This window comes from Ranitomeya variabilis, chromosome 4, assembly GCF_051348905.1.
Source record: "Ranitomeya variabilis isolate aRanVar5 chromosome 4, aRanVar5.hap1, whole genome shotgun sequence".
In the NCBI taxonomy this organism is placed as follows: domain Eukaryota; kingdom Metazoa; phylum Chordata; class Amphibia; order Anura; family Dendrobatidae; genus Ranitomeya; species Ranitomeya variabilis.
Window position 1 is genome coordinate 65947557 of NC_135235.1, and position 25041 is coordinate 65972597.

General features: G+C 43.5%; 1 protein-coding gene across 5 annotated transcripts in view; it reads left to right on the forward strand.

The window, feature by feature from the left end:
* PDZD7 (PDZ domain containing 7) overlaps nt 1–7817 on the forward strand; it is a 59330-nt gene extending 51513 nt beyond the window's left edge. For 2 of the 5 annotated variants that reach the window (XR_013213847.1, XM_077257083.1), the window contains 2 exons: nt 5350–5450; nt 7381–7814. Coding sequence is in view for 4 of the 5 variants with exons in the window: in XM_077257083.1 (XP_077113198.1) it covers nt 5350–5450; nt 7381–7530 (251 nt within the window). In the remaining variant the exon portion in view is untranslated. Of the gene's footprint in view, nt 1–5349; nt 5451–7380 lie in introns of all 5 variants that reach the window. The other 3 variants (XM_077257079.1, XM_077257081.1, XM_077257082.1) reach the window with 2 other exon arrangements.
* Nucleotides 7818–25041: the final 17224 nt, after the last annotated feature.

The window sequence follows — 25041 nt, forward strand, 5'->3', positions numbered from 1 at the left end:
TACACCTGAAAATAAGAAACTTTATAATGTATCTTATCACAGAAGTCTGTTTTTTTTGTCTCCTCTTGGCCTGATCATTCATTCTCAAAAGTCATTGATAAATTTGTATTCACTGAATATCAACTTTCCTATTATTGACACAGGAGATTACAGTTAGTGCTCATAAAGCTCAATTGAGAACTGTAAGGCCGGGGTCACACTTGTGAGTGCAATGCAAGAAACTTGCGCGAGTCTCACGCATCAATACCCGGCACTGCTGCCGCCACTCGGGAGCGGAGCGTTCAGCTGCATAAAAATGCATGCATCCGCATGCTCCGGTCCCGAGTGCTGGCGGCAGTGCCGGGTATTGATGCGAGAGACTCGCATTACACTCACAAGTGTGACCCCGGCCTAACTGTCATTTCAGGAGAACTTGCAACAGAATATTTGTGTCTGTCTCTAGCTCCTCTCCCCTACATTGAACTTTATGAGCACCGACTGCCATCTCTTATATAAGTAATGGATAGACAAATTTTTATTTTTATTAAAATAAAAATTCAAACAATGGTTACTCTTTAAATAAAGATGCATTTGGACATTCACATTTCCACTGAAAAATCGTTGGACTGACAATCCTCCAAATAAAAAAAATGTGAATAAAAACTTGTTGAAAGGCGGACACACGCAAGGCCCAAGAGGTATGAGGGCCACTTCTACCCCCAAATTAGGTGGAATTGTGCATTGTGATGAGCTATTGGACTGTACAGGGCCCATATACTGTTCTGTCTGTGTCCGCTCCAGAGCCTGTCCATTGTTGATTGATGCGACTCCCCTGCACAGGTAATAGATCCTGCACACAACATAGAAAGTGAATAAAATACAAGACTGTATTAAATCTCATAAGTCAGTTTTAAGTTGTAATTTAAGTACAGGATATAAAAACAGTCACTAGAAGGCCTAAGCCTAAGGCTTGGTGAGACAGCCTTAGATTGCTTCTCTGAGTGGTGCATACAGAAGAGGGCAACGGGATACTGTAATAATACACATACATCCGGTATATAGAAGTGTATGTGAGGAGCGCACTGACACATAACAGCACCCCTAAACATCAGTAAATATGAAACGCCTATGTGTGTGGTGTCTTCTGCAGCAACAGGTTTCCAGGGTGTTTGTATACCTCAACATCACACATGGTCAAACTCTGGCCCACAGGGTGGTTATATTTGGCCGAAACCCACACCCCTGCCTGGCATCACACTTTAAACTGAATTGGCATTTTGGATGCAGACACAGTTGAAAGCAGTGGTGGAAGATGGAGCCGTCAGCTGACACTCCCTCCGTCATCATACTCCCTCTGCATAAACAAAAACACGGAGGAAAAGAGTCCACTTCAACATATTTAGAGAACAATATACAAAAAGTTTATTAAATAATCAATACAAAAACAGAATTAAAAATACAAAACATGGGTGTATTGTTAATACCGCCATATCGCAGAAGACACATAGGAGGAAATGCGGCAATGACCAAGTCAGGGGGGAGTTCACATATACACCTTTTGGGTGGCAGCGTCAGCTCAGAAAATAGAAGGAATGTATGACCAAATACAATTACTACGTTCCACTCATATGGCGCAAATAGCCCAGAGTACAAAAGGTCATATATTCATAAGCACATGTAATTGCTGCTTACCCATTGTAAATCAGGTGTGTCCTCCCCACCTTGCTCGGTCCCCCCGGGCAATCTGACCAAGTTACTCGCACAGTGTGAATGTAAGTGGATTGTCACCCTTGACACCCTTGCCCCTAAGGGACTTAATGAACAGCTTAGCTTCGCTCCTTTTCTGTGAGAGTCCCGTGGGTTCTCCTTCGTGTTCTATATATTATTTGGTTCCAAAAATATACTTCCATAATTTTTCGGCTCTGTCCTGACATGCAGCAATATAATGAGGATGTAATGTGGAAAATATTCCATGTCCCTTGACCTGGCTGTCCTCTCTTGGGTGATTTTTTCACCACTCGCTTTTAATATTTTTATATATTTACGTCTTGTTGTGTGTTTTTCTTTTCTTTTTAGTTTTTATTAGTTATCCATGGCTACGCACTGGTGATGACGCCGCAGCAAAACCCGGTGAACGTCTCGGAATCTGAAGAGAAGGAGTGTCCTGTAGTTTCTGTCTATACGTTGTCCACGTATAGGTTCTTATACGTGGTTTATGTTTTCTTATGAATCTGCACTTTATGTAGTCTCTATACGCTAACATCATTCTTTAGTGAATGTTTGTATGAGTTGCTAGCATGTTTATATTATTTGGTTTAGTTCAGGAATTGGGGGTCTTTAGTTATTCACTAAGTTTCACTTGATATCCCTGCGCTTTTTATAAACGTGCAGGATCATAGATCATACATCAATTTTAACCTCCTTGGTTGGTTTATATTTTAGCACCGTGAGCGGACCCTTTGACATTGAATATGTACTTTGGGACTGTAAGCGACCACCAATATATAGTACAATTTATTCCCCAGTATGTTGTGGGGTCTGTTCCATTATGTATACACGGATTCACATATATGTTTCACATGTATGATAATATGCTTTGTTTATATATTTATATGTATGTTATTATTTCTTTTTGTCATCTGTCTTTTTATTGCTACGCTCCTTTTTCTCCCTTTTTCTGTCTTTTTTTGTCATTGTTTTTATGTAACTGTATACACTCTAAACACATGTGATGCGTTATTATTATTTTTTTGCATCTTTTTGGCGTCCTGTTTTTCCACTTTATTGGGGACGCCTCTAATCTATCTAGCGTTCCGGTTTACGTACATTTCGGGACGCTGCGGCGTTCTGTTTCTGTTTTTGAGCGATCTTAACTTTATCACTAAAAAAATGGCTGTAGCCATGGCCTTTTTATTGGGAATTGGTGGTGCGCATGCCCGGTGTCGTCCATCGTAGCCATCTTCTTGTGGACCTATCACTTACAAGTGGGGAGTGTCACACTTTTTGTGTTTGGAAGGTGGAGCTCCGCCTCTCATACACTCCCCACTGTGATGGCCCTATTGAGCGATGCACTCTGGACGCTACTGCGCATGCGCCGGCGTCACCGATTCTACTTCCGGGTCTATGATATAAAAACACAATGAGACACACTATGGATACACCCTGTTGAAAAAGCCACGCGAAACGCGCGTCAAGCGGGGGGACCGAGCAAGGTGGGGAGGACACACCTGATTTACAATGGGTAAGCAGCAATTACATGTGCTTATGAATATATGACCTTTTGTACTCTGGGCTATTTGCGCCATATGAGTGGAACGTAGTAATTGTATTTGGTCATACATTCCTTCTATTTTCTGAGCTGACGCTGCCACCCAAAAGGTGTATATGTGAACTCCCCCCTGACTTGGTCATTGCCGCATTTCCTCCTATGTGTCTTCTGCGATATGGCGGTATTAACAATACACCCATGTTTTGTATTTTTAATTCTGTTTTTGTATTGATTATTTAATAAACTTTTTGTATATTGTTCTCTAAATATGTTGAAGTGGACTCTTTTCCTCCGTGTTTTTGTTTATGTATTGATTTGGAGTAGTCCCAGAAGGGCACCTGAGGAGTGCCTAGAGAGAGTTGGTACTTACCACTCACACATACTGAGTATATTGGTGCTTCATGACTGTAATATTAAATCATACTCCCTCTGCGTCTGACGTCTCCGCACAGTGGGTGCGATAACGTTACGGTTTCAAACCCGCTGTGCCAAGCAATGAAGAGTTGCAGAAGACAAGCTACCGAGACTGGAGCAACAGGGGACCGGGGAGAGGTGACCATTCGTTTGTTTTAATCTGGGTCCCATTATTCTTTATGGAAGACTATGTGGGGCCATTATACTATATGGAGGACTATGTGGGGCCCATTATACTGTATGGAGGCATATATATATATATATATATATATATATATATATATATATATATATATACAGCTCTTGTAGGTATAGTTTTTTCCTAAAAAGAGGTGTTAGTTTAGTGGTTACTGGGGTCGTTCCTCACTTGAGAATAGCAATACAACTTTGTCACACAGCATGCTTGGTTTCCGCAATCTCCCTTTATCTACAGGGTGGGCCATTTATATGGATACACCTAAATAAAATGGGAATGGTTGGTGATATTAATTTCCTGTTTATGGCACATTAGTATATGGGAGGGGGGAAACTTTTCAAGATGGGTTGTGACCATGGCGGCCATTTTGAAGTCGGCCATTTTGGATCCAACTTTATTTTTTCCAATGGAAGAGGGTCAAGTGACACATCAAACTTATTGAGAATTTAACAAGAAAAACAATGGTCTGCTTGGTTTTAGCGTAACTTTATTCTTTCATGAGTTACTTACAAGTTTATGACAACTTATAAAATGTGTTCAAAGTGCTGCCCATTGCGTTGGATTGTCAATGCAACCCTCTTCTCCCACTCTTGACACACTGATAGCAACACTGCAGAAGAAATGCTAGCACAGGCTTCCAGTATCCGTTGTTTCAGATGCTGCACATCTCGTATCTTCACAGCAAAGACAATTGCCTTCAGATGACTCCAAAGATAAAAGTCTAAGGGGGTCAGATCGGGAGACCTTGGTGGCCATTCAACTGGCCCATGACGACCAATCGACTTTCCCGGAAACTGTTCATGTAGGAATGCTCGGACCTGACACCCATAACGTGGTGGTGCACCATCTTGCTGGAAAAACTCAGGGAATGTGCCATCTTCAGTGCATAAAGAGGGCAACACATCATCATGATGGTCGTCGTGGGCCAGTTGAATGGCCACCAAGGTCTCACCTTCCCTTTTATTTAGTGACTGTTTAAAACCATTGTGTGTTTTTTCGTACTTTCATCTATAACTTTTATGTAACTTAATAAATCTTGTATTTATTCAATTTCAATGGTAAAGTGTTGTGGTCATGATCTATGACCTGTGCAGAGGATATTGTGCAGGGAGGGAAAAAGAAGTGATCTGTTGGGACCATCACCTAGGTGTTATCTGCTCTTAGCTTTGTATTATGGGCATTACTATGACATTTTAATCCTTCCTGTATTGACATGGAGATGACTGCTGAGATGTGATCTCTACAGAACAGCAAATATCAGCGCATTATGTGGCTCAATGGCTCTTGTGCTAGTATCAGGAATGTTTAAATATAAACCATGAAATTAGAAGAAACAATTCACATTTTTTAGGACTGTTAATATGTTTTTTTTAATTTACATTTACTTCTGATTGCAGATTACTTGCAATGGCTGTCATAGGATATAAGATGTGTAAGGTATAATGTAGGGGGAATTGTAATTTTAAGATTTATACATATTCACATTTTATAGGTATTAGCATTTCTGGGGGCATGGAATCTAAAATTCAACCAATGGTTAAGATAGAGAAGATCTTTCCAGGAGGAGCAGCTTTTGTCAGTGGAGATCTGCAGGTAAAGATGTCTTGCTTTTGTGATATTCTACCAATACCCTGCCATTATCATTTCAATTTAGTAACTTCAAAATTCACAGATATAACCTGAAATAAGTTTGACATGGTCCAACAAGAGTCATCCGACTCTATAAATAGGTGTACATTATCAATACAATCAATTCTATAGAAATGCTCAGATGCTCGCATTAGTCACTAAAGTGGGAATGTTTTCTCTGGAGCAAATTAGGCATCATCTGGAAGTGTGATAGATGAGGCAGGGATTATCAAGTTCTGGGCAAAAATCTCATAGTTTAATCCATAGAGCCTACTGTAAACTTTGGCAGAGACATGCAATGATTATAACTTTCCTGTTATAGTTTGACAATTTAGCATGACAATGTACAAAGCTAGGCCCTTAAAAGGTCGGTTTGGCATCTATTAATGTGACTGGCCTGCACAAAACATCACTGACCACCTTCATCTGTAATTAATCTTGCGTGAATATCAAGACCTAAATCCACTGGGAACAAAACTAAACGAATACATACCTCCCAAAATTTGCATTCCAACTCTGTTATTTTTAAGCCCCCACTACTGACTAACGAAAGAAGATGCAAATATGTGTAGGTACCACTCACTTTGGGACTTGGCTGGGGTGTAGGCTAATGTTCCTGTTGCCGCATTCCAAAATTTAGTACAGGGCTTTTCTTAGTGGAGTTTGAAGTGTTAAATCTGAAAAGTTCCGTTGATATTAAAGAGGACCTGACACCAGGTGACAAGTGGCCAGTTTTTGCTCTTATTGTATTTCTGTTAGGGAAGGTTCACACGACCAATTTCTCCACATCCAAGAAAAACGGTTCTATTATTCTAATCAGATTTTGATCAGAGTTTCATCATTTTTTTCTCGTATGTGTAGTGAAAAAAAGTTTCCTCAGTCCAAGGACAAAATCAAACGTGCACAGCCTCATAGAATATCATAGGTACGAGTGCCATCCACGAAAACCACGGATAGCACCTGATTGAGAAAATCGGTGTTGTGCACGAGTTTTTTTTTCTTTTTAATCTAACACACTTCCAGAGATATGGGCCTTTTTATTCAGTGTGCCCAATATGCTAATTTTTTTGCTCTTTCCAAAAGGGCGTTGCTCACAGAGTAAATATGCAGAGCAGCCTGAAAACACGCCCCTTTAGTAAAGACCACAAAAATTTGCATATTGCACACACTAAATTAAACGACCTGTTTCTCTGGAACCGTACAACGGATTTTAAAAAATGGAAAAGCTGATTACTCAGGAGAGCTGAGGGAATAAAATATATGCAAAATATGTCCAATTTTTTTACCTAGTGGCAGGTCCTCTTTAAGGACGCTCACACTAGTGATCATTTAGGAGAGTGAGACAATTTTTTCTGACTTGTCATCCGTGTGCTGTCAATGTGCAATCCGTTTTTTCACTCCGCAATTATTAATCTTTTACAGTTTCCTATATTACAGAATTGTAATGTATCTGTAAAAATCCGATGGCACATTGATGTCTTTATGGCAGGAGATTTCCTTTTTTTAATTGTCCAATTTTCATCTTGAGTTTTTATTTGTATGGCTTCACGTTGGCACGCACAACAGCAGTGAAAGCTATTATGAGAATAAAATAATACTAACGATATTGTTTGTTTTGCTTTTTTCAAAACGCTTCATGTTCAGGTTTGATGTTCTTGGAGGTCATGCATCCTATACACGTCTCTATAAGACTTGAAGAACGTCAGAAATAATGCTCGTTTTAGGTGTTACAAAATAATAATACTAATACATAATAAAAAAAGTAAAATAAAAAAAATGAAAACGAAAAGTGAATGAGGATTACAGGGAACTTTATTTTTTTTAATAGTTATTATAAAAACTGTTGACAATAAATTAAATGAATAAATTGTAACACGTCTGACGACATTTCTAGGCTGGCTATGAACTGGTATCGGTTGACGGGGAGACGTTGCAGAACGTGACACACCAGCGGGCAGTAGACGTGATTCGCCAGTCCTACAGCAACAAACAGAGGGAGCCAATGGAGCTGGTTGTTAAAATTCCCAAGAAAACTGAACATTAATGGCAACATCCTCCCCTAATATTGTCACTAAGCTTCCAGGAACCGATTAACTGACAAACCTTTATAGCCCACCTAGGACCAGCACCATCTGTTATCACTGCAAGTGCCTAATGTGTTCCCGAGTCTTCCTGTGTATCCCTTGCACTTTCCCGGACTGTCCTATCTGAATCAGCACTAAAAGCTGCATACAATTCCTTGTATTTCAGAACACGGACCACACTGATCTTTATTTTTAATAATTATGTACATACTTTTGTAAAATGTAATAAAAGTTTTTACTGCGCTACCGTTGTCAAAAGAAGACCGGTTCTGTCTGTTTCACAAGGTCACATAGAAAACAAAGTCCCTTTCCACTCTCTTCCCCTTGATCATAGTGATTCGCGAGCTTCACTATGAGCATGCTCGGGTGCTATCTGAGTGTCTTCGGCATGCTCGAAAAATATGTTTGCGTCCCTGCGGCTGCTTGTCTCGCCACTGTCCGCCAGCCGCAACACATGCATGGATTGTATGTGTTAAAAAAAAGGAAAAGAAGAAATAACAAATCTGGAGCATTTCTTAGAATTCTGCATTGTTTTAGTTCCTCTATTATTCCTCAGGAAATGTATTCATAAATTGGGGGTTACCATTCCTTTTGTGAAAGAGATGTATCTCTCCAGAATTTGGCACAAATTGGACACAGAGTGTGTAGAGAGACGTGCATTCCCTCAACATCATGTTGTCAATTTATTCATAAATTTCTAAGGAACAATGTATCCAGAATAGTTATTTCATGTAGAATACAAGTTTTTGCTAAAACAGACAAGTCAGGAGTAGAGATTAGCAAATATTTCAATGTTCGGTTCGGATTACCATCGCCGAAATTGCAATATTCGCCGGTAAATTCGTCGAATATTCACCGAACATAACCGAACGCCATTCAGGTCAATGGGAGGCAAAAACAAAAGCATGCACAACACCTTATAACAGCCCCAAATGCTACCAAAACACATCAAATTAGGGACAGACACCAGGAAAGTGGCCTCAATTCACCCACAGTACTAATTGTAGCATGGCACTGCAGCAATCAGCCAGGCATGAGGTATCAGGGTCTGGGACAGCATTTACAGCTTTCAATTGAACGTCACAGTAAGACAAAGTGGGTGCGGGATCGGTGCAGGCCTCCTGTGCTGGGAGCCCTGATACCACATGCAACAGTTCATCCTGCTTTCATACTCCGCTACACTCAGGTGGCAGAAATATATAAATTTCTTAGACTACTATTGTCAGAAAAATATAAGGATAGTAACACGGGTAGTTGACTCCAAGGAAGTGGGGACCTGATGGTCATGGGGGCCTACTGCTACAGGCAACACGCATGAAGGAGACCCAACCAGGAATCTACACATTTACAAAAATAGTGGCAGACACCAACAAAGTGGCACCATTGCAATAAAGTAGAATTAGTATAGTGGGAACCGACACCTCTTCCACTACAGCCAATCCAGCAGATGGAGACTGTAATGGGCAAGGTGGTGAAATCACTGTTCCTTATCCCTCTGAAAGTGTGGAAGGGGCGTAACTAGGTGGTGTGTTGTGTGAGCAGGAGACATTGCCCTGTCTGTTAGGTACAAAGAGTTCCAACAAAGGGCCAAGTCTGTAATGTCAACAGATCAGAAAGTCAGTAGTAAGAGGGAATGGTCCACTGTGTCAAAGACAGATACCAGGTCCAGGAGAAGGACAAACTCGCATAGCTTTCATTTGGCAGTTAGTAGGTCATCGGTGACTTTAGTCAGAGCGGTTTCAGTGGAATGGTGCAGTCTGAAGTCAGATTGTAAGCGGTCAAAGAGGAAGCAAGAGGAGACGTGGGAGGACAGTTCAAAATGGACATGTTCCAGTAGTTTGGAGGCATAGAGGAGAAATGATATGGGATGATAGGTAGACGCGAGGATGGGTCAAGGGTGGGCTTTTTGAGGATGGGTGTGATCGAGGTATGTTTCAATCAGGATGGAAAACACCTGTTAGTGACAGGTTGAAGAGGTGGGTTAGGCTTGTGATGAAGACTGGTAAAGTTTGGAATGAGGTGGGACGTTATTCTGTCAAGTTCACAGGTGGTGAGGCAAAGTATTCAGCTGAGATGAGAGAAGAGGGAGGGGGAACTGGTGGATGCAGGAAAGAATTGAAAGTACTGAATAGCTGTTCAGAGTTGTGAGACAGGTATGATATGAGGGATAAGAAGTCGGTTTGATTTGCTGCAGTCAGAATTTGCACAGCATTTTTACAACTTTTGTTACTGGACAGGCAACTCCTCTCCCTTTCTTTGGCAGCTGTACAACGGTACGTTTTGTAGATGAGGGCCAGAAAGAACATGTGCTCCAGTAGATAGCAAGTGCTATATCAAGGGGCCTCTGCTCCTCTTCCTCCACCTTAAAATCACACACAGTACAGTCCTCAGTGGTGGCACCCCAATTACCCTTTTTTTCCCCACATCACAACTCTCCAAGCACCTAACTGACTCTTGGGAACTACAGATGGCTGAGTCTGTAGATTTCTTCACACATTGTATGCCATGGGCATAGGAATTGTACTCTAAAGAGTCACAGAGTCAAGAGGAGGAAATCATCTGCACCGATGGCCAAATTTTTTCTCACTTTGATCCATGGCCGGACAAAGTTTTGTCCAAGCATAAACCAAACCCTTATGAACAGACGTTAACACCGTTGGGTGAAGGTGATCCATTTGTATCGAAACTCAGATATTTGAGGCGCCTGTGGACTATACTGTGCTGTCAAGGCAGGAAGAGGAGAAGGGTGACTCTCAGGGCGAGGAGTGGGAGTAGCTCAGCAGAGGAGGAGAAGGAAGACGGAGTTACGTACACACAGAGTTATGCAACTATGACAACCAATGCATCCTGAGGCCCAACTCTGGCAGTGGACAGCAGCGTTCGCTGTTCTTCAATTGGCTATCTTAGGTCTTTTTTTCAGACCGGCAATAATCGAAAAAATCATGTCAAATTTTTTAAAAACAACCTAGTAGAGTAAAAAATGAAATAACTTCAGTACTACATGCATGACCTGACACATGCACAATCAACATGTGCTAATCTGGGAATGTCACTGTGCTAAAACGCAGACTAGCGGGTCTCGCCAACCACCGTCCACCCCATCACCCGCATCTTCTGATTCTTCCTCACCGTGGCAAGCGTTGTCACACAGGTCTCCGGCCGAAGAACCTCCACTTGTTTACCCCTTACAGTTGGGGTGACTGAGAGCCTGTCAGCTGATGCGGAATTGGACATGCCTGCTGTTTTTGACTGCTCTTACATACCAAGAACACCTCATCTTCCTCAATCCACCATAACATCTCCGCCTGCACCTCTCTCACAGTCCAGCAGCTTGTTGTGTTCACCCTACTCCACCCTGTGTCAGCACAGCAGCAAACCTTCATTTGTGCAGTTGTGCTCACGTAAAAGATTCTTTACTCCTACACATGGCAAAGTTAGCTTGAATTTCACCATCTTCAATCTACTAATAATAACCTTTATTTATATATACACATTCCACGTAGCTTTACGAGTCAGCAGTTCATATAAAACAGTCAAAAATGTAAGATAAACAAAGCAAAAATAATGACAACCCTGCTTTTCAGAGCTTACAATCTACAATGAGGTGGGGGTGACACAATTGACAATTACAGATGCTTATTTACAATGATGGTACAACCGTCTTGAGGAAATGGGGAGTAGATAAAGGCTGCATGAGCCTTTGGGGTACGGCTAAGTTTGATGGCGAATTATGTTCAGGGAAGTAGAGAATATACTATATATATAAAAAGGACTTTGATTAGGGAACGTGATAGGCCGTCCTAAACAGATGTATTTTTAAGGAACACCTAAAAATGTCTAAGTTGTGGTTATACTCCTAATTTCATAGGGGACAAAGGGTACGAGGTGAGTCATCTAGGTATGAGATTGAACTGAACCAGACAAAGTCCAGATCAGGGGTGTTACCGTCTTTGTGTGTCTCAGAGTTTGATAGTTGTGAGAGGCCACGACAATTGGCTAGAGATATAAGCTGGGATGCAGTTGAGGAGGTGGAGCTGTTGGAGTCTCCCAGATAAGGGTTGTTAATTCTGAGGACATGAAGTGTGGCCGCAATGCAAAAAAGTGGCCAAGGAAGTGGGTGGGAGAGCCTCAGGGCCGGTATATAACTGTTACTCTGAGGGAGAGGGGATGGAACAGTCTGATGGTATGGACCTCAAAAGAAGAATGGCATCCAATCGGCCTGTATTTATTGGGTTAAAAACAAGACTGTTGGCAGCGAGGATTGTAGGGTTATCGTCGAGAAAGCAGTGATCGTACGGCAGTATATATGCATATTCCATGTGTTGTAATCTGGACGTGGATAAGCCATACGCTCACTATGTGGCCTCCTCGGATGATCCGTCGCCCAATCGTGCCATTGTCTGGACAATAGGGTCCAGCTGAGAGCTGTTCGCTACAAAGATCACAGCGCTTGTTTCTGTTTAACTCATGGCCTGTGATCTCTGTGATTATTGCATGGCCACTCCAATCTGTTGGCCACGGAAATTCAGTCTTTCCGCCATATGGATACAGACGGTTTCCGAAAGCTGATGGCTGTCGCATTCCCCCCAGTACCAGTTGCACAGTCACCAAACAATTTCAAAGTGAGATGTCCCCTACTGTATGACGTTAGTAACAGAAGAATTTTTTTTGTCATTCTGTTGATGAGTCCTGTATAACATTGACTAGATGCTTAAAACAATTTCAATCTGAGATCTCCCCTTCTGTATTTGGCTAGTAACATAAAATAACATATTTTTTTTAGTGTGGATGAGGCCTGTACAATCTAGAAGATTGTCCGTGGCATTGGAACACCCTCTTTTCTATAGTTGCTGCTGGTAAGGTGCAGGTTTGTTGGAGAAATATGGCCAACGTGTTCAGTGTCGGACTGGAGCACCTTGGGCCCACCAGAGGAAATAATTCTTGAGGCCCACTATGTAGCGACATAGAAATAAATACAAGACTACCAATTGTGTGGTAAAACATGCTAATATCAGGGTATAATATAAGGTAGTACACGTCTTAATTATGTAGCAGGGGTTGGGGTAAAATCATAGAGGGGTAGCCCCCTCAAAAAATATAATATCGCCCCCTCATAGAATATAATGTAGTCTCCCTCATAGAATATAATGTAGCCCCCCTCATAAAATAATGTAGCCCCCTCATAAAATATAATGCAGCCCCCCTCTCATAGAATATAATGCAGCGCCCCACAAAATATAATGCGATCCCCTCAAGTATAACGCAGTCCCCACTATAGAATATAATGTAGCACCCTCATAGGGTATAATGTAGCCCCCCTCATATAGTACAATGCAGCCCACCACAGAGTATACTGTAGCCCCCTCATAGGGCATAATGCTGCCCCCCTCACATAGTATGATGTAGCCCCCCAGAATATAATGTAGTCCCCTGAGAGAATAATGCAGCCCCACCACAGAATATAATGCAGTCCCCATAGAGTATACTGTAGCCCCCAGAATATAATGTAGTCCCCTGAGAATAATGCAGTCCCCCCACAGAATATAATGTAGCCCCCTCATAAAGTATAATGCAGCCCCTCTACACCCCCATCTTTGTCCTCATCACCACCTCCATCATTGCATTCTCCCCCACCAACCCTATCATTCTCCCCCACCACCCCCATCACTGCCCATTCCACCATCTCCAGCATTGCCTCCTCCCCACCACCATCTTTGTCCATTTCATCACCTCCATCATTGCCTCCCGCCACCACCATCATTGCCCATCATCTCCATCATTGCCTCCCCACCGCCATCATTGCCCATCACCTCCATCATTGCCTCCCCTACCAACATTACCTAATTGCCTCCATCATTGCATCCCCCACCATTATTGCCTATCACCGCCATCATTGCCTCCCCCACCATCATTGCCTATCACCGCCATCATTGCCTCCCCCACCATCATTGCCCATCTCCTCCATCATTGCATCCCCCCACCATCATTGCCTATCACCTCCATCATTGCCTCCCCTGCCATCATTGCCTATCACCGCCATCATTGCCTCCCCCACCATCATTGCCTATCACCTCCATCATTGCCTCCCCACCATCATTGCCTATCACCACCATCATTGCCTCTGCCACCATCATTGCCCATCACTTCAATCATTGCCTCCCCTCACCATCATTGCCCATCACCTCCATCATTGCCTCCCCCACCACCATCATTGCCCATCACCTGCATAATTGCCTCCCCCCACCAATATCATTGTCCTTCCCCACCACCCCTCTCACACACACAAAGCACCGCATCACTCTCTCACTCTAACACACAAAGCACCGCACCACATACACACACGCAGGTACACAGACACAGCATAGCTCACCTCCCCGCAGCAGCAGCAGCATATCCCGACAGCTTCTTCCTCGCCGGCAGCTTTCTGTCTGAGACAGCACACTGGATGATGATGTCATCCAGCTGGGCTGTCTCAGACAGGAAGCAGGACACAGGGATGTGCTGTGCTGTATGTCTGTGTGCCTGTGTGTGTGTATGTGGTGTGGTGCTTTGTGTGTGTGGTGCAGTGGTGGGGCTTTACATGCAGGCAGTGTTAGCTGCAGCCTGCGGCTTACGCTGCCTGCTATTAAAGAGATATGGTATTCACGCCTCTCCACACCCATGGGGGCATGGGGAAGCATGAATATTCATTTTGCTTTGGTAACGGGGACAGGATCCTGTCTCCAGCTGCTGCTACACTGGCACAGGGTGGGTCGCCTTGACTCAGGGGCCCCATAGCCACTGGCTGGGGGCCCCAGGTGCAGTGGGGGCCCTTGAAGCAGTGGGGGCCCTAGGCAGCTGCTGGACAGTATGCCAGCAGGTGTCAGTGCCTTGGCCCACCGGAGAATCCTTCAGTTCTCCGGTGGGCCAGTCCGAGCCTGGACGTGTTGTTGCATGAACTGATCAGTAAAAGGGCTTTGACGATGGTGGGAATGGGAACATACAACAAGATCAATAACAGGGCGGCTATGGGAAGTACAAGTTCCAGGATCCAGCCTAGAAATATTACTCATTTACCTAACACCAATTACCAGAGAGCGTTTGATGCTCGTCAGAAGATAGGTGTAACAGATGCGCGTCTCAAGCTAAGCATAAAAGATGCCCGTGAGAAATTGGATGCCAAAGATGCACATAATCTAGAAGATAGGCTCAAAACAAGTTCAAACTCAGATCTCGGCTGCAGTATCACATTTGTAAAAAAAAATAATAAATTAATTTTAATATGCAACAGCTCTGTACACAGAACAATTTCAACGCCACTAAATGAAAAGGTTGGATATAGTGGGCTGTATCACATTTATCAACAGAAAAAAATAATTTTTTTTAATGTGCTTGAGGTCTGAAGACCGCTTTATATCGCCACAAAATGACAATGTGGGATACGACAGGCTGTATCACATTCAGCAACCGAAAATATCATATTTTTTTAATGCACGTTAGGTCTGTAGATAGGTTCATATAACTATCACAACATGACAACGTGGGATACGGCAGGCTGTATCACATTCAGCAACAGAAAATATAATTTTTTTCATGCGTGTTAGGTCTGCAGATAGGTTCATATCACTGCCACAACATGACAATGTGGGATACGGCGGGCTGTATCACATTCAGCAAGAGAAAAAATTATATATCTTTTTTAATGCACGTTAGGTCTGCAGACAGGATCATATCACCGCCACAACATGACAATGTAGGATACGGTGGGCTGTATCATATTCAGCAGCAGAAAATATTATTTTTTCAATGTGCCTTAGGTCTGCAGACAGGTTCATATTACCGCCACAAAATGACAACGTTGGATACAGCAGGCTGTTTCACATTTAGCAACAGAAAAAAATTATATATTTTTTTAATGTGCCTTAGGTCTGCAGACAGTTCCATATCACCACAGCACTAAATGACAAGGTGGGATACAGCAGGCGGTTTCACATTTAGCTAGTGAAAACTTATTATTTAGAATGCTATTCTCAAGCATGGAGCACAATAGAAGCAGTGCACAACACACCTGTAGGATATCTGCCCTGCTGGCTTTGTCTGTGGAACTCAGTAATGGCCACAAAAAAAATGCTGGAAGGTAAATTTAACAGCTACACTGGACACTAGCTAGCTACACTATCTGACTGATATACAACCACCTAGCTAACTAGCTAAAATCTGGGATACAGCAGGCTTTTCCACATTTCGCTAGTGAAAAAATATTAATTAGAATGCTATACTAGTGCATGGAGCACAATAGAAGCAGTGCACAACACACTTGTAGGACATGTGCCCTATGTACTGGCTTTGTCTGAGGACCTCAGCAGTAATAGCCAAAAAAAACACAAAGTGCTAGAAGGTAAATTTAACAGCCACACTGGACACTATCTAACTATACTATCTGACTGATATATAACCGCCTAACTAACTAGCTAAAATCTTGCTGCTAACAGTGCCAGCGTCAGGAGCAGCCTCTCTGTGTTGTTACCGTGTCAAAATGGCGCTAAAACAAAATGTCTGCTATTTATATGAAGAGGGACATGTGATTTCAGCAGCCAAGTCGTTGTGTCAGGACATTGTGGGTGTTTCCTGCGCCCTGGTTGGCTAGCCGCAATGTGCACACTTAAAGTTAGGAAAATAAATGACTGCTTACAAGAATGCCGCGCCTCTGAGTTCTGCAAACCCCCTCCCCTCATCAAACCTGTGCCAAACGCTCATGATACACCACCATTATCGTTGCTATAGTGCTGAAAATACTTTTGTGGCAACGAAAATATTTTCCGACACTTTTACCGAATGTTAACGATTTTTTCCGATTTTATAAAATTTTGCTTGTGATTCCGATCATGAATCCGAATGTGCCATATTCGTGCCGAATTTATGTTTGGTGATCGTTTTCTGAACAAAATCGCTCATCACTAGTCTCTAGTGTCTACGCGTTTCACCGTCCTACTAGTAGACGAATCATCAGGAGACATCTATTTACAAATACCTATTATGATCTTAAGCCCATCATGTAATTATTATAGTATTAGAGACAATCATAAAAATCACCTATAAAAATCTACAATAGATCATAAGATTTTTTGATGGAAGCGCTTCTTCAAAAATAAGGGCATGCCCATTCTATGACGTCTGAATGCGCGCCTAACCCTAATGTATTAATTATTATCTAATCTAAACAGAGAATAGATTGATGCCGCAGTCATGCTTACGGAACGATTAAAGAATTGGGAGGAGCGCAGAGGAACTGAGCAGTGAGTTACAGTGATGGTGCCAGCCTCACACTATAACCTCATCTCAAGATCTTATTTTATGTCTGTTACACATGTAGAACGTCAAGATCTTTTATTCCTTTTTCAGGGCTGAAAATCCGAAAGAAAAAAACTCAAGGAAAAGAAATAATAAGACCAGCAAACCGACTCCCAAAGAAAAGAGCAAAAAAATAGTGATGAGGTAACACAGCAGCGACGCCTTAATTTCTGTGTTGGGGAAGGGAGAGGAGGACCCTTCTACACCAGCACTTTTACACTGATAATTGGGGGGGAGTAGTCACATAGAAATATTCACAGTATGAATATCAATATGAACAGAATGGGTCTAGTGATGAGCGAGTGTACTCGTTGCTCAGGTTTTCCCCGTGGCTGCTGAATGATTTACGGCTATTAGCCAGGCTGAGTACATGTGGGGGTTGCCTGGTTGCTAGGGAATACCCACATGTAATTAAGCAGGCTAGTAGCTATAAATCATCCAGCTGCCGTGATGAAAACTAAATCTCTGAACAGTCATAAATACTCGGAGGTCACCCGAGCAACGAGTACACTCGCTCATCACTAAATGGGTCTTTTATAGAAGACAGAGTGATTGGGAAACACATAAGATAATGATGACGTGCCACATATTGTAACAAAGAATGGTCAGGAAAGGTACAGAGAACCATGATTATATGTCTCCAGCGAATTAAGATTTCACTAAACTGTTTGTCTTTTAATGTCTTCTTGTTCTAGGTGGTGAGCCATTAACAACTCTGACTAAATAAGAAAAGCTGCCACTAAATGCCAAGAGCAAACTCCAGCCACCACCATAATTTAGGATAATTCTATTATCTATTTTATTGATAGGACTACTTTTTTTTTTTATCTTCTATATCCATAATTTTTTTTAGATTTATCGTATATACTCGAGTATAAGCCGAGATTTTCAGCCCACTTTTTTGAGCTGAATGTCCCCCTCTCGGCTTATACTCGAGTCATACCCAGGGGTCGGCAGGGGAGGGGGAGCGGCAGCTGTGTAATAATACTCACCTGCTCCTGGCGCGGTCCCTGGTTCCTGGGCACCGGCAGCTTCTTTCTGTAGTGAGCGGTCACATGGTACCGCTCATTACAGTAATGAATATGGACCCGGCTCCACTCCCTTGGGGTGGAGCCGCATATTCATTACTGTAATGAGCGGTACCATGTGACCGCTCAATACAGGAAGAAGCTGCTGGCGCCGGGGAACAGACGTGCAGGGACCGCGCCGGGAGCAGGTGAGTATAACTCAGTGCGCGATAGTCACCTGCTCCCAGTTCCACCGTCGACGCCGCTGCGTCTTCCGCTTCCTCTACAGTGACGATCAGGTCAAAGGGCACGATGATGCGATTAGTGCGCACCGCCCTCTGCCTGAACATCAGTGCAGAGGACAGGGAAGACACAGTGCCGGTCGGCGGTGGAACGGGGAGCAGGTGAATATAGCAAGTGTCGGGGGCCTGAGAGGTGAGTATGTCATTTTTTATTTTTTTAATCGCAGCAACAGCATATGGGGCAAATGTCTGTATGGAGCATCTTATGGGGCCATGTGAAGCATTATATGGGGCAATTATCTGTATGGAGCATCTTATGGGGCCATGTGCAGCATTATATGGGGCAAATATCTCTATAGAGTATCTTATGGGGTCATAATCAACATTTGTGCAGCATTATATGGGGCATATTTTAATATGGAGCATCTTATGGAGCCCATCATAAACTGTATGGAGCATTACATGGGGCGTATTTTGTATGGAGCATCTTATGGGGCCATCATGAACTGTATGGAGCATTATATGGGGCTCCTGATTCAATATTGGTATCTATTTTTATTTTTGAAATTTACCAGTAGCTGCTGCATTTTCCACCCCAGGCTTATACTCGAGTCATTAAGTTTTCCCATTTTTTTGTGGCAAAATTAGGGGGGTCGGCTTATACTCGAGTATATACAGTAGTTAATATTTCAGGATTTATTCATATGGTTATATTCATTTTTATATTTTTTAACATATTTATATTTTTATATATTCTAAATAAGAAATATATACTTTTATAGCCAATAACATCTATGGCTAATTTCCACTAGCCAATACCATCTACAGCTAACTTTCACCTGGCAATACCATCAACGATTAATTTCAACTTGCCAGCTACTCCTAGCTTACTTCTGCCAGTACCATCTATGCCTAACTATCACCAGCGAATACTATTCACGGCTAATTTCTGCCTGCCAGTTCATCGATGGCTAACTATCATCAGCCAGTACCAACAACGACTAACTTCCACCAGCCAGCTCCAACTACGCCTAATTACCACCAGCCTGTACCATCAATGACTAACTTCCTCCTGCCTGCACCAACTACGCCTAACTACCACCAGCCAGTACCATCAATGACTAACTTCCACCAGCCAGCTCCAACTATGCCTAACTAATACCAGCCTGTACCATCAATGACTAACTTCCTCCTGCCTGCTCCATCTACACCTGACTACAACCAGCCAGTACCAACAACGACTAACTTCCTCCTGCCTGCTCCAACTACGCCTAACTACCACCAGCCAGTACCAACAATGACTAACTTCCTCCTGCCTGCTCCACGCCGAACTACCACCAGCCAGTACCATCAATGACTAACTTCCACCAGCCAGCTCCAACTACACCAGTACCATCAATGACTAACTTCCACCAGCCAGCTCCAACTACGCCTAACTACAACCAGCCAGTACCATCAATGACTAACTTCCTCCTGCCTGCACCAACTACGCCTAACTACAACCAGCCAGTACCAACTACACCAGTACCATCAATGACTAACTTCCACCAGCCAGCTCCAACTATGCCTAATTACCACCAGCCTGTACCATCAATGACTAACTTCCTCCTGCCTGCTCCATCTACACCTGACTACCACCAGCCAGTACCAACAACGACTAACTTCCTCCTGCCTGCTCCAACTACGCCTAACTACCACCAGCCAGTACCAACAATGACTAACTTCCTCCTGCCTGCTCCAACTACGCCAAACTACCACCAGCCAGTACCATCAATGACTAACTTCCACCAGCCAGCTCCAACTACACCAGTACCATCAATGACTAACTTCCACCAGCCAGCTCCAACTACGCCTAACTACAACCAGCCAGTACCATCAATGACTAACTTCCTCCTGCCTGCACCAACTACGCCTAACTACAACCAGCCAGTACCAACTACACCAGTACCATCAATGACTAACTTCCACCAGCCAGCTCCAACTACGCCTAATTACCACCAGCCTGCCCTGTACCATCAATGACTAACTTCCTCCTGCCTGCTCCATCTACACCTGACTACCACCAGCCAGTACCAACAACGATTAACTTCCACCAGCCACCTCAAACTACGCCTAACTGGGTCTCTTAGTAGCCCACGTTAGGACTCTAATGAGAGGTTAGGCAGGACATGCCTTTGGCTATTATATAGTTATTGCCTCTCTCTTACATGTGGCCTCTATATTTTCTTTATGTGACTCTCTCAGCATTTCTTATGGCGGATTGTGGGTCACATATCACAAGTGACTGCTCTGCTTGCTAATAGTCCCTGATAAGTCGTCCATATTTACATCTGTTTCTTACTACTGGACAGGTTGTGCGGTGTGGTCCTTTATTTCTGACTTCGGGCGCAGGGATTTATGTGCTGGTACCATCTTCATACTGTGCTATTGTTATATATACATCTTTTTCATTTGTTATCAATACTCTGCACAATTGTATAGTATCCGGGGGAGTGCCATGGTATTATGGCCTATATATATTATAGTACGGCCAGGGTGATTTTTGTGAGAATATATTATATATAAGGTCACATTGTTTAGTCTTATGTGGGTTACTGCCGTATTAGGGGCTGTTGTGTATAGCATAATCATGCTTTTTAAATGTTTTTAACCGTAAGTGTTCATGTCACTTTTTTGTTACTCAATAAAGCTGTGTTCATATTTATGCCAGATTCGTATTGTGGTGATCCCCATATATAGGACCTAGTCTGTTTCTCTTTAGTATGCTCAAACTACGCCTAACTACAACCAGCCAGTACCAACAATGGCTATCTTCCACCAGCCAGTATGTTTTGTATATAGTGTAAATATTGTAAATTCCGTAAATAAGAGATTTATATTTTTATACCAAAGTGCTAGTTGTGGATTGTGTTCTTTATTCCTCTACAAATATTATCTGTCCTAAGAGATGTTGATCGTTCACATGCTTAAAGCTTATTCCAATTGTTAACACAACGGCTGATGTGTTAGGCTAATAATGTCGTGTGTCACAGCGCTCTGTGCGATTTGTTCAGCTCGTCCCCATACAGCAGTAGCAGAGTGATATTCCTCAGCGGTCTTAGTAATGAATAATCCTGCCGATCCCTATTGTTGCTTCCCTGTGAGCTACTCTCAACACAACATTCCCCAAGCTCTTGCTCTCTTCTCCTGCCAGAGTTAAAGAGAAAAAGATTTCCGAGGGTAAGACTGGGTCATAGCAGATAAGGAGGAGTTACAGCCAAGGCGGTCGGCATGTGCTGCTCCATTCTAATGGGGATACATGCCCCGCGGCGTCGCTCCTGCAAGTGAACTAATCAGTTAGCTATATAGGACAATATCCTGTGTGTAATCGATCTTCCAGCATCTAACTAGATTGTGCTAAAACTATGTTGCTGTCTCAGGAGGCCCCATTTACTAATCAAAATCATTTGGGCATAAAACTGTGTTGCGGTGAGAAACAAGAAGGCCACATTTCCTGTTAAAAATCATTAGACCTAATATAAAAGATCAGCCAGGAGACCCTATATGCTAATCCAATTTGTTTGTGATAAAACTGTTGCAGTGAGGAATCAGGAGGACAGATTTTCTCTTAAAAATCGTAAGACCTAATATTGTGGTTCAGCCAGGAGGCCGTATTTGCTAATCCAAATCATTTGGGATAAACGTGTGTTGCAGTGAGGAATCGGAAGTAGCGATGAGCAAATTTGTTCGGAAAACGTTTGCCAAACATAAATTCGGCACGAATATGGCACATTCAGATTCTTGATAGGATACACAAGCATTATTTTATAAAATTGTGAAAAATCGGAAACATTCGGTAAAATGTGAAGGAAAATATTTACGTTGCCACAAAAGTATTTTCTGCACTTTAGCAACAATAATAGTGGTGTATCATGAGCGTTTGGCACGTGTTTTGATGACGAGAGGGGGTTTGCAGAGCTCAGAGGCGCGACGTTCTTGTAAACAGTAATTTTTTTTTTTTCCTAATTGTATGTTTGCACATTGCAGCTAGCCAATCAGGGAGCAGGAAACATCCACATTGTCCTGACACAACAGCTTGTGTCATTGGCTGCTGAAATCATATGTCCCTCTCCATATAAAGAGCGGACATCTTGTTTTAGCGCCATTTTGACACTGTAAGGCCGGCGTCACACATGCGTGTTTTACGTACGTAAGAGCGCAGAAACTACGTATGGAGCGCCCCCACACCGCCGCAGGGCCGAGGGGTACCCGGAGCCGGGCCTCTGGGTCTCAGTCCTGGGGTTGTCACGCTGGCTAGACCCGGTCCGTGGCCCTGTCTGTCAGTGGGGGACGTCCGGTGCAATAAGTGGTGTTGTAACGGTGCAGTTGTGGGGTGCAGGTCGCGGTAAATAACGAGGACACCAGATTGCAGTCTCTTTACCTCTTTACTGAAGATCTCTGAGTCCTCAGTCCAGAATACGGCTCACCAGGCTGCGCAAGTCCGGCCGGTCCAATGACACTTCCAGAGTTCTCTTCACAGGAGGAAATCTGTGCCTTCCCCCTAGCGCTATGTGTTGTAGTCCTTCCCTGCTGTGCTTACGGAAAGTACCCCACAACTGTTGTGTCTGTTTCTTAAGTTCCCTCACAACTCGACTAGATGATGTTCTGCTAATCCTCCGTCCCTCCCTGAGGTTCAGGTAGGAACGGCACCCGTTTGACGGGTAGGCCTGGAGTTCTTCCGGGACCCTAGAGACGCCCCTCTCCCACAATTGCCTCCCAAGACTTCATAGGTGATTTGAGTTAGACAGCCCGCCTGAGACTGACTGTCCTGCCGCTGTTTGGAGTATTGCTTGAAGCTGAATGTTATTCTACTCCCTCGGCGTTCCGGCCACCGGTAGTGCGCCTCAGTAGGATGTTGCTTCGGTCTTACAGCACGACTCCTACTGGTATTTCTCCTTTGCGTGATCCCGTTTCTCACTCAGCACAATCTATCTCTCTTCTAATCCTTTCTTGGGCACCGCCGCTACCCGGAGCAGGCACGGTCCCGTTACGTTCGTTCTCGTTGCCAAGCCTCTGTCAGGATCCCATCCCTGACAGAGACCCTACTGTATCTTCCCCTACAACACCCTCTGCCACAAGGTGTTGCCTGGTTCTAACCCAGTCAGCTTTCTGATCTAACTTCCTGCCTGACCCCCAGTTTACCCACTATGGTGGGGAGTGGCCTAATGAATAGCACCCTTAGCTCCCCCCGGAGGCCCGGCTGTGAAATGTATTGGTGTCTGTGATACCTGATCAGATGAACTCCTTCAGTGCCATCGGACGCACCATAGCTCCCCATAGTGGCGGAGCCACAGTACTGCAACGACCAGGACTCTGGGGCGCTGCACTCCCCCCTGGTTAAACACAGTACTCCGGGACTGGGAAGAAAACAACAATACAAGTTTAGCAAAAAGACATACAATTTTGTTGAGTGCAATAACAATAAGTATACTTGAACAGGCTTCCCTTTATGGGAGGTAAGGACACTTGAACGTTACAAACATGGTTAAATAACATAGCAACATGCTATAAATAACTCTTCTTACCCAACCGGGTATTCTACTAAGTGCAAAAACTGCTGAACAATACTTTAACGTTGCCTTTAAGGACATACACTCTGTATCCACTAAAGACCTTCCTATAATCACATTATAAGGTAATTTAACTTTTTCATTCTCCTTCTTTAAATCTGCAGGACCGCCTGTCCTATCGGCACCAGACCTACTGCCTCTCCTTTCTGTTACAGGACCGCCCCGTTCAGCCAGGGCCTACCGCCTTTTCAACTTCTATACACAGTATAGATCATAACATTACCTTCAGTTTTAGAAGCACTGAGCCATCTACGTATGGCTCCTAGGAGGACTCACTTCCTAACCCCTACGGGTTAACTTTCTGTCCTCTGTAACACATTATTAACTCTTTCTTTACAATAAACTAACTTTCTATGGAGGACTCAGGGTTTACCTTCTATCCCCACTTTCTATCAACATTATCAATCATCCCTTTTCTTCCGAGAAACATCATCATCATTTCTTCACAATTAACTGGTTGGATACATATAACTTTCTCATGTACATATTATCATCACTTTCTTTCATCGAACATTATTGCTACCTGTCTTAAAGCAATATCACCGTTTAAGTGCAACAATTGAACATCCCCTTTAAGAAGGGACCAAGTCTCTATGAGGTAGCATATCTTCTCAGGCTACCAGTCCATACTCATCAAAGGTTCCAGTGTGGTATCTTCACAAAGAGTCCTTTTTAAAGTAAAACCAGTAGGGAGCGCCTTTAAGAAGGTGCAACTATTTACAATAAGTTTGTATCATGCACTGTTCATGATTGCGGCAGTTCTTGATAACAGGAAACAAAAAGTGGAAAAACAAACCAAACAATTGGGATCCCGGGTCAACAAAGGGATCCCTTTTAAAAGTTAACCCTGAACGGGTTTAGCAGCAGAACAGGAAACAGTAACTATATACATATTTTAAGAGTAGTATTATCTTACTCATTCGGTGCAGAAGGTGGTTTCCTCCCGGGCCTCACCAGACCATCGGGTCGCGCTGGTGATCTAGGAAGTGGTTCTGGTCCCAGCAATGACAGGATCCCTCGCCGTGATGCTCTTTTCGCCGAGGATCCTGCACGCCCCCAGGGTACATGGTGGGTCCGGGTTCTCCGCTGCTCCGCTGGGTCAGGTTCCATTGCCTTTTCGGCAGGAGGCTCATCTTCAGATGTTGCAGCGGCAGCCTGGAGCGCGACGCACCGCTGGACACCCCGCGCCATCCAGCCAGCCTTGCCGGTTGCCCTCCTCCACCTAGTATAAGTGACAGCATCACCGGGCTCCAGGTCGCGAGCAAACCCTCTCCCGCAGGGCT